An 11,648-nucleotide genomic window follows, 5' to 3' on the forward strand; every position below is an offset into this window, starting at 1 on the left:
CCTTCATAATGCTGTTTGCTTTGCAGATGCAGCATGTGGTGTAAATGTCTGTAATGGCAGGAAGAGAGACCCCGATGATCTTCTCAGCTGACCTCACTATCTGCTGCAGGGTCTTGCAATCCGAGATGGTGCAATTTCTGAACCAGGCAGTGATGCAGCTGCTCAGGATGCTCTCAATACAGCCTCTGTAGAATGTGGTGAGGATGGGGGGTGGGAGATGGACTTCTCTCAGCCTTCGCAGAAAGTAGAGACGCTGCTGAGCTTCCTTTGCTATGGAGCAGATGTTGAGGGGCCAGGTGAGATTCTCCGCTAGGTGAACATCAAGAAGTACAGGGCTGTACTTTAGACCAAATTACATTCAGCTAACTTATTCATGATCTTTCTTCCATGATAACATTACGAATGGGAATGTTAGCCAATAAGTGCATGCTGTTTATTTCCATTCTCAACTTCAGTTGATGAAGCATTCCATGTCTGCATGTGCTTTGCTGCTACAATATATTTTTCTTATGACTTTGTGAAAAAAAACAGACAGAAAATCATATTAAAACAATAAATTATGGTTACACACAGCCATCCCTCTTGGTAAATGCTGTTGGAATGCACAGAAAACTGTATCTTCCTTCAGTCTATTAATGATTGAGAATTGACTGATGAGATGTTAATCGGTCAGAGTGAACAGAACACACAAAAGCAATTTTTCCATAATGTCTGGTTGATGTCAGTGTTGTTTGTGTACTCAGAACATTGCCTAGAAGCGCAGATAATTCTCACCTACAAGTCTTTAGCACCATAGTTCTTATGAGATGTTGTCTTGGCTGGTATCTGCTGCATCATTTAGAATTATGTTCATATGGAAAATGTTACTGATGTTATGTTGGTCATCTCTGATAGACTTTTATAATATAGATTAAATTAAAATAAAACTTAAGTGTTTTGCAAACAATTAAAACGTTGATAATGATCATTGTCAGCAACAACAAACTGGTGACAGGCATTCCACTCATTGGCAAAGTGACCATTATGTCTCCAGTGGTCCCATGGTTTTTTTTGTTCTTATGCAAAGTCTCAAGTCCATCCTTTCCAGCATAAAATGGTAAGCAACTTCAGATCAGCACTTGTTTTCCCTATCATGATGAGTGCCTGATATCTGAGGTCCAACTTCCACTGTAGCACAGGCAGAAGCTGCCCAACGTCTGAGCTCAGACTGCTGCCACCATGACCCCTGGGTTCCAATGTTCAAAGGAGCTTTGCGATTGTCATAGCATTCCAGAAATCTGTGCTCCAGCAAATTATTAGGATCTCAGAGGCCTCTCACTGGGGGAGTAACGCAGTTCCACGGAGGAAAAATCAGCTATCTTCTTTCAGGTTAAAATAATTCCATCATTGCAAGGATAACAATGGCCCTGCTGTTACTTATTAACTACTGCAGCTCACATCAAGATAATATAGTCTAAATCTAAGCCAGTAACCCTAGATTCAAGATTGTCTTCACGGGTATCTGCAGCATAGAAAGAATTAATTAATCTATCAACTTGACATAGTAGAAATATTAGAGAACCCAAAAGAGACACTGTAAATGGTCAGGTAGGGCTTCCAAGGAATGATTAGTCAAAGGTTGTATGGCTTGGTCATTAATTTAAGTGTAAAATTGTTGCTGCTTTGCAGTTAAGGGAAAACCATAGATGAATAGTAATCAGAAAACTAATATGAAGAAAAAGAAAACAATATTGCAACATTTTCTTTGTTACGGGTAATTACCTCATGAAATTGCTGAAGGGCGATGAGGCATGCTTGAAGCGAAGGAATACCCACGTTATTGTTCGGTGGACCCTCTGAAATTCAATCCTTTAAGCACACGGGAATACTGCTGCACAACTCTAGGCTGGAATGTTATCTGATTTGAAAACCACCTGGCAGATGGTAGGACACCACAAACTTGAGGACAGCATCTATCCCTCTGTTTTTAGCTTCATGAATGGACCGCTTACATGATACCGATTGAACTCTGATCTCCCAATCTACCTCATTGTTGCTCTTGCATTTTATTTGTCCATCTGCACTCCACTGCCTTTGTAACTGCAAATCTATATTCTGCATTGCATTTTATTTTATTATCTTGATGTCCTTATGCGTAGTATAATATGTCCGGAAGGCATCAGGCAAAGGCTTTTGTCTTTCATATGACAATAATATACCAATACCAATAGTAAAGTAGTTGCTGCCTAGGACTTTCTAAATAATGGGGACCAAGACTTTTTTTTTCTTTTAGTGAGGACTAGTCTGGGTATCCATCATATTGCCTTGATGTCGTATCGTGTCTTTAATTAGAGATCAGTACATTTTAATGTGGTAAGTGGAGGTGACAATCATATGGACAGCTTTAACCAGAGTAGTTAAAATGTTTCATTCTACTTGGAGCAATATTCATAGAACCAAATAGAGAATATTCTTTAGTATATATGTAGGTGTACCTATTATAACTGAAAGAATCAGTGGAAGATCCTACCTGAAATACAGTAAAGGTCTTCTGCTGACTTGTATTTTGAAATCTCTCTGAGAATCCCAGAGGTTTATCTACCATATCTAATGACCCTATATAATTGCTGGTGTAATTTTACTTTAAAGTACTTGCAGGAGCTTGCACAGATGTGGGGAGTCATGCATTTGGGGTATAGACTTTATTCCAAAAGAGCATATTGCTAAGATACTTTGGACAAAGCTTCAGAATGAATTTGTCATGCAAACTTCCTGGATGCATTGTGTTAGTAGAATCTGTTAGCAATTGGATACATTTTTATTTTTGTGTGCAATGTGATGGTTTTGAAGAATAACTGAAGATTCACATGTGGAAACTTTAATATCACATGATTCAATCTGTCACTATCCATTAGGAAGACCAGTATCTGGACAAATCCTGTAACTACACTACTTGTTTCTCTTCAGTTAAAAAGGACCTGAATTCACTACGTAACCTGATAACCCAATTAGAACACAGACTATGTAAACCACTGTTGCCTGAATTAATTCAGAGACTGTTTTTGGTTATTGCATCCTTTACCACTACAGTGATTGGAGCATTGCCTACAATATCTGGCTGATCTTAGTTATCATTTATTAACCTTTGTTATTAATTGCAAACCTTCAGAAACCCCTCTTCATAGTCATGTTGTGATAAGGATGTTGTTTCTTGAAGGCTGTTGAGCGATACACTCTTCTGGCAGCAGTCCTTCTCATGCCTTGATTTTGTCCTGCTCCTGCTTGTTACTAAAACATTCATAGTTGGTAAAATAAATAGATAGATTGATAGATAGTTAGATATATATATATTTCATCTCTTCAGGACAATTTGTCAGAATGTGTATCAAAACAATGTTCCATAAAGGTTGGAGTCATTTCTTCATACCCTTCATGTATCTGACAGGCATGGGTGAGTCAACTGCGTAATTTCATGTTGCAAGCTGCGTAAGACCACTATAATGGTACTACCGCAGTTTGAAATTGCAATTGGTTACACAATGCCAGAATGATTGGCACAACTCAATCAACTTTCCACTCTTCTGATTTTAAACACCCAGAATTAATTAATTAGATGGGAGATTCAGCTTCACTTTCATGCTTTCACTTTTCCCCTATGAAGTTACCTTCTGAATCTTCCATGCCTAAAGTAGTTGATCTTTATTCAGTTGCTTCAGTTATTATAAATATGACAGCTCAATATAACTGCTGCTGTTTGAAAATTCTTCCTTCATAGAACAGTTCTTTATATAGTAAATCATTTTCTCAACTCTTAATTCTGTCCTTCAATATGTTAAAATTAATTAAAAGACTGATTCAGAATCAGGCAATTACATTTAAGCCAACAGTTGCTATTTATAGTTCTCCATTAAACTAACCACTTTTTCATGTGACTGTGCCCATTAGTGCATTACAGTACCTAGAAATGGTCAATGCCTCCCCAACCCCCATAGTTGACCAGTTTGCCATTTCAGATGTTCTTCTACTGTATTAAGTAACTTCAATTAGCAAAAAGAGCCTGTCAAAAGAATTGATTATGAGAGTTTACTTTCATCTACTATTGATTGTTTTAGGTAATTTTAATCAATTAATCTTTATCTATTGAGATCACAAGGAAGTCTCTCTTGCTCTGCGCTCTTTCCTCAAAAAATGTATTCAACATCATTTCCCTATAACTTAGCCTAGAGAAGTACTTAATGTTTCAGGCAGATGAATTTTCACCTGAAAGTCATTGAACTGAATTGTTAATGCAGTTTCTCTCTCTACAGTTACTGATTGCCCAGCTGTTTATTTTACAGAATTTTTATTTTTGCATTTTTGAATAAACTCATTAACTATCTCTCCAAATGGAACTAGACTCTAGCTTTTCTTTTGCTTTGGGGTCAGGATAACATGTATTGTGTTTCAGAAGCTTCTCTGAGCATCTTATCAGTGGCTTTTTATTTTAACCCAGTCACTGCATTAATAGACATTCCTTCATAGGTGGGGCATAGAATATAAAAATTGGGATGTTATTGTGCAGTTTTACAAAACGCTGGTTAGACCCACTTTGAGTATTCTGCACCGTTCTACAAACGTTTGTAGATGGTCACAATACAATAGAGGAAACAGTTGTGCTGAAGAGTGTGTGGATGAGGTTCACCAGGATGTTGCCATAATTGAATGACTTTATCAAACAGAACAGAACAGGAACAAGCCCTTCAGCCTCTGATATTGTGCCCAACTATTTCAGTGAATGATGCCTAATTACACTAAACCCTTCTGCCTACAGGGATCCCTCCATTCTCTGTATATTCATGTGCTTTAGCTATGGTTAGAGTTTGGATAGGCTGCACCTGTTTACCGTGGAGCCATGGAGGCTAAGGGCCATAGAGATTGATGTACATAAGAGGCATAGATAGGGTAGATATTCATAATCTTTTCCAGTGTTAGGGGTATCAAAAATGGTGTTGGTTTAAAGTGAAAGGAAGGAGTATTTAAAGGGTATTTAAGTGGAACGTTTTTTGCATAGAGAGTGATTAATGTCAAGAACTTGTTGTTGGAGATAGTGGAATCAGATGTAGTCATAATGTTTAAGAGACACTTAGACATGTATTTGAATAGGCAAGTTATAGAGAATACAGACCTAAATCAGGCAAATGGAATTGGAGTAGACAGATAAACAATCAGCATATACATGGTGGGTTGAAGGCTCCTTTTGTGCTGTACCATTCTATGAACTTATGACTATTATTTTTAGGTTTCTCAACTGGTTAAATTGACAGGATATGATGTGTTCATTTCATATCCACTATTTAAAGATGTTTAGCTGCCATGACATTTGCATTGTTGAAACAGATGAAAAAAATGGGAGATTGCAGATGTTCCCAAGCAGATTCTTGCAATAATTATGCCTCACAAGAGGGATGTTTAAGGTTGTTCAGGTCATGGGAATTTGTTTTTCCCTGATGTTGGGAGGAAGACATCTGTAGCAAGAATGAAAATATATGAAAGGAAGTTGCTATAGAAAAATTGTCTCTTGGTTTGGATTCATTGTCAAGTAAGTAGTGGTTCAGTGACTGAAGTAGACCAATAAAAAGGGTCCTTACATCTCGCAGATTGGATGGTGAAGCTCCTAAGTTTTCAGATTGTCTGGAAGACCCAGCTTTGGATTACTCTCCCAACACTGGCTGATTTGCAACAGGAAAGGAACTGGACAGCACCTTAGCTATCTCAGTAATTTGCAGATTGTTACACCATCCCACAAACTCCTAGGAGGAACGATGTCCACAGCCATGCAGCAAAAGCTTGCTAGCAAATTCGGGTTGCATGATCCAGCCTCCACTTTGGTACCCAGGCATTGGACAAATTCTTGTGCTATGGTGAAGCAAAAATATTAGCATTCAGATCCTAATAACACAAAACCTTAAGTTGAAGAATTATCCTTGTTTTACTCCTTTTAAACTCTATAGATTCATTGATATTTTTCATGGGCCTACTGTACAAAACTGCAGAACTCTCCAATTCCACCCACTACCCCCCACCATGCTCTCCCCTTTCAATCCTGCTCCATTCCTCCCATTTCAGTCTCCTTTTCCATCCCCACCCGCCTTCCTATAAAGCACAGTATCCACACCTCTTGCACCCTCCCCCGTCCCTTTTCTGGTTCTGATTCCATCTGCCATTCACCTCTCCCTTAATAATTCCCATTATCACCTCCCTTATTTGTCAGATTCTATCACTGGTGGCCTTTTTGTTCTTTCTCATCACCCCCCCCCCCAGCAGCTATCTCCACCTTCATCCCCCTCTCCCAGAGCTTCACTCCTTCTTGTTCCTCTCTGCTTCCATCCATCATTTACCTACTGTTCTGAGCAGGAAATTCTTACATGGTCTGAAAACTGCATGACACTTTAGTGAGACATTATATAAAAGAAAATTTCAGCTGTGTGGCAACAAAGGCTATGTGTGTGGGAGCATTGCAATTACTGTGCAGCCATGCACGTGCGCAGCTTAGAGGGAACCGTGCTTTCTCACTGAAAATGCTGCTCAGACCACTAAATTCTTCTAGCAGATTATTCGTTGCACTGGTTTCCACTATATTACTGTGAATAATCTTTGCCTGTACTTAAACTTTTAACCAGAGATTTTTTTAAATGTGTGATGTGTAAAATACAGAACATCTTCCTCCATTTAACATCATGATACATTTTTGTTGTTTCCTTGTAAACATTATCACAAGGAAATGTCACTGTGCACTGTCTTCATAAACACCTACACACCACTGAATGAATAAATAAATATTAATATTGATGCTCTGACTATACAACTTAAGAAACTGTGCATAACAGTAAAGGAGTTTAGTGGCATGGGTGACTATCATTGGTGCTTGATTCTTTAATAGAAAATACACAGTAGCAGTTCTGATTATATCTATTAGCAATTACTGTCCCTTTTAAAATTTAACTTGTATTTAAAGTATCTTGGAATACAAGGACCTAAAAATTGTTTTGCAGTTGTAAGGAGGTATCTTTGGACTGTGCAGGCAGTTTTGAGGGCTGAGTCACAACCATTTTTGGTTCTTGGGTCTCATGAGACAGATTTGCAGTAGCTTCTAGAGAATTCTATAGTGTAGAGAAGGTAAATTTCTCAGAGAGATCCAAGGATAGGGGAGATTAAGAGAAGGGGAAGAGGTGATGAGTGAGAAGCCAATAATATTCTTTGGCACTGGGATGAGGCCAGGAGCAGCACTCTTGCACTAGGAAAACAAGAAATGACATGTATTGGAAAGCATGTACTTCCAAAACAAGAAAGGACATGTATTAATGTAGCATCTTTAAGTTAAAAGCAATTAACACCAAATGAAATACTGTTGAATTGTTGTCACTTATAATGAAGAGAACAATTGAGAGAGAGAGATGTGATCATAACTGACCTTATAAAAATGCAACAATTGTAGGCAAGCATGCTGTCATCAATACCCAGTTGTTGTGCCTTCCTTTCTGCCACCAACTACATTTGCAAGCTTTACTGCATCTCTCTGATTGTAGCTGGGCTCTCTGTCTTACCGGGCTCTTGGTGATGATGAAAGCATTTACAGGATAGTGCCATGCTTTATATGATGGCATCTGGCAAAAGGTACCGAAACATTCGGGCTCTCACGACCAGACTGTGTAAAAGTTTCTTCCCCCAAGCCATTAGACTCCTCAATTCCCAGAGTCTAGTCTGACACCAACACACACACACACACACACACACACACACACACACACACACACACACATATATTCAACTAAACACCACTCCACTCCCTTTGCAATTTTTGCTCATTTCTTTCTCAATTCCCGCTAAAACATTGCTTACATTTACATTATTTCTTATTCTATTGTAATTTGTCCTTTACTGTGCCTATTGTCTTGTTTATTAATTATTGTACTGTCTTGCACTGTTTTGTGCACTTTATGTAGTCCCGTGTAGGTCTGAAGTCCAATGTAGATTTGTGTTGTTTCACATAGTCTAGTGTAGTTTTGTGTTGTTTCAGGTAGTCTAGTGTAGTTTTGTGTTGCTTCACGTAGTCTACTGTAGTTTTGTGTTGTTTCATGTAGCACCATGATCCTGGAGGAACGTTGTTTTGTTTTTACTGTGTACTGTACCAGCAGTTATGGTTGAAATAATAATAAAAGCGACTTGACTTGACTTGAAACTGCCAGGATAATAAATCACCACAAGAAATGTATCAACATTAGTTTCCACCCCCACCATTTTCAACTGTTATGCATCTGTTTTTTCCCTGCATTATTAACGTATCAAACAATTTACTACCCACTTATGCACCTCACAACAGATTGAAGTGAATAACGCGTTCCCACTTAAGTCTCATTCCCTTTTAACCCTTGTGTGTATCGTGATACTGGCTCTCAGTTAGGCACTGCCCTGATTTAAATATTTTGATTTGAGTTTTCACATATTTCAATGTTCTTATTGTCTGTAGACCTCTTGCATCCTTGTGGTTCTCCAAATTCTCTGTGCCTCTTCAGATAGGCATTCCTACTTTCATTATTCTTTTATTGTCAGTTGTGTCATCTGCAAACTGAGGCTTAAGCTCTGAATTCCCTTCTTAAGCCTATCCACATTTCCTACTCTGTCACAAAAGTTTTGTTCACCTTTCTTGTACATTGATAAATGGCTTGTTAATTAGTTTTTAATATTTTTCTGAAGCACTTTGGGGTGTTCTACCAATCCAGTAATGTTTTTCTTCACTGTTTCATAACAGCTCAATTTTGTTACACTGGCATAATCAATGATTCACCAGCATGGCCATAGAAAATGTTCATCATAATGCTATAGCCTACATGAACACCAACAGATCTCTATTTATTGTTTATGATGATTAAGAACATCACATTTTGTTGCATCCTATATAGCTATTGTAATGCTTTCATTTGAAACCAATCATCTGTGCAGATGCTCTCCAAGTTAAATAACATCACAGAAATGAAATTACTGATACCCTTGCTACCTAGGAAAGAAGCAAAGCGTAGATACAAGAGGACACAGGCGAGTGTCTTCGGCCTGAGAACATTGCCAAGGAAATGTAATTTGGTGCATTGTTTAATGGAAAAGAGGCACTATCATAGGAGCTAGAGGAAGTCCATCCTACAGCTATGGGAGGAATAAATCAAAGATGAGTTTGTGTTAATTGCTAGATTAGCAAGCAGAGTACTCGGCTATTGACCCAGAGAACTGAGTTAGAATCTGGCCTGGGTGTTTGGGGAAACGTACACTTAAGGAGTTAAATTAGTCTGTTTCAGTAACAGCAATCATGAAAATACCAGATTGTTGTGGAATCCCATCTGGGGCATTAATATCCTACAGGGATGAAAATCTGCCATCAATACATGGTCTGGTCTGCATGTGACCCCAGACAATGTTGGTGATTTTAAACTGCCTGCTCAGTTCAGAGCATTTAAGGATGGACCAAAATGCTGGTGATGACCAAATCCTGTGACTGAATAGCAAATAATGTGAAAAGGCTTGATTCAAGTGAGTTTCAGGTATGTACCCAAGTTACGTTTTGACCAAGCTGGTCATCCCTATGAGGAGGATCAGGTTTTCATTCTTCTTTGCATTACTTTCATTACTATGGATGCCCAGTCTTTGTAATGCTTTAACCTGTGCTATTAGAAAGAAACAGAACAAATGTGTTAGTAATAACAAAACACACAAAAAACATGTTATTATAAAATACATATTTAGAATATCTATGTATTGTGCAGAAAATAAATGTAGAATGTTAAGTGCAGGAAATCTGGAAAATGATATTGCAGATGCAACAGTTGAAGATGGGTTTTTAAATAAGAATGTACAGAGCATTTTTATAACAGCCAACTTTCTATAATTTTATTTTAGAGAAAAACAAGGTGGACTGATACAACCCAGAAACTTCAAGCACTTCCAGAAAGCTAAAGATAGTAAAGAAAATGAAACGCCTCTTCAAGGTCAAGTTTAAAACTGCTTAACACAAAAGCGTAATGTACAACAGAGAACAACTAACATGTTTTTAGAATCTTCATTTACTATGACTTTATACTTAATAAAGTTCAATCTTTCTAATTTTTTTGTTTTCTTTTTGCTATTATGTAAGATCTACTTGTTTTATATTGTGATTAAAGGTAATATATTTGTTGGAAAGCACTTTAGGATGTTTTGAGGATTCTTTAAAGCAATATAAAAATGAACATATTGAGGGAATCCAAGACAAATGACCATCATTGTAAGATAGTCACTAGAAAATGCAAAATATAAAATTAGAAAGTGACTTATTTACCCAGAAACTAGTGAGAAATTGAAACTTGCTATCAGATAAAATAGTTGGAATAAGTAGTGATGAAACCTTTAAACAGAACTATAAGTAATATGAGGGAAAAAAATAGAAGCTATAATGACAAGGTTAACTGAGGTAAGGCAGTGTGTTGTGTCTTTGAGCAAGGCACTTAACCACACACTGCTCCAGTCCACCCAGCTGAAAATGGGTACCGGCAAATGCTGGGGGTTAACCTTGCGATAGACTGGCGTCCTATCCGGGGCGGGGGGGTGGAGTCTCGCACGCTTAGTCGCTTCACGCCACAGAAATCGACATAAGCACCGGCCTGATGGGCCACAAAGGCTCAGGACAGACTTTGACTTTTTAACGGAAGTAAGAGGGAAGAAGTCTTGTGTATGGTCCAGTTAGGCTGAATGGCTTGTACTTCTGTTGTAGGTCCCATGTTAATCTATCCTTTGACTTCAAGACAGCCAGCTTTTGTTAAAATCTTCAAGTTTATAAATTGAATTTTTAGATGTAATGAAATTAAATGCACCAATTAAAACATTTACTACAGTCTCTTTGGTCTTTTAAATGAGCGTGAGAACAGTTACTTGAACACTGCTAACAACAGGAATTCTGCAGATGCTGGAAATTCAAGCAACACACATAAAAGTTGCTGGTGAACGCAGCAGGCCAGGCAGCATCTCTAGGAAGAGGTGCAGTCGACGTTTCAGGCCGAGACCCTTCGTCAGGATGTTCGTTAGTCCTGACGAAGGGTCTCGGCCTGAAACGTCGACTGCACCTCTTCCTAGAGATGCTGCCTGGCCTGCTGCGTTCACCAGCAACTTTTATGTGTGTTACCTGAACTCTGCTTATGGGTGTGTGCGTGTTTTTTCTCCCTTTTATAAATTAGAGTTTGATTGGAATTTTTTATAATTTCGAGTTTAAGATTTACTTTACTTCAACTTATTTGAGAAATAATTACAAGTTTTGTCTTGGACATTACACATTGCTTCACCTACTGATGCCATTTAATTTCAAATTGTTTTCTGCATTTATTTGATCCATCAAAAAGAAAGATGATTTGTCCAGTTAAATGTAGTGGCCACACTGGTGGTATTGTCTGTGTCAGGGCAATTATTTTGCACCATCCGCTTGAAAGTTTCCGTTCTGTAGTAATTCTCATTAATGTGAAACAGGCACTTAGCAGTAAATGTTTGGTAACTTTTCTCAGACACTGGGGACCAGACAAGCATTCATGCCTAATGAGTTGCAGTTAACAATAGATACATGACAATCTAGCACATTTGTGGGAATGTCTTTGATTTGTGTTCAATCAATAGGCAGG

The 11,648-nt window shown here is 38.1% G+C and overlaps 1 protein-coding gene across 2 annotated transcripts in view; it reads left to right on the forward strand.

The window, feature by feature from the left end:
* ropn1l (rhophilin associated tail protein 1-like) overlaps positions 1-10,993 on the forward strand; it is a 91,856-nt gene extending 80,863 nt beyond the window's left edge. For both annotated transcript variants that reach the window (XM_072283055.1, XM_072283054.1), the window contains one exon: positions 9,904-10,993. In XM_072283055.1, coding sequence (XP_072139156.1) covers positions 9,904-10,003 — 100 coding nt within the window. In that variant the 3' untranslated portion in view covers positions 10,004-10,993. The remainder of the gene's footprint in view (positions 1-9,903) is intronic.
* The last annotated feature ends 655 nt before the right edge of the window (positions 10,994-11,648 follow it).

Source organism: Mobula birostris, chromosome 19, assembly GCF_030028105.1.
Source record: "Mobula birostris isolate sMobBir1 chromosome 19, sMobBir1.hap1, whole genome shotgun sequence".
NCBI lineage: Eukaryota > Metazoa > Chordata > Chondrichthyes > Myliobatiformes > Myliobatidae > Mobula > Mobula birostris.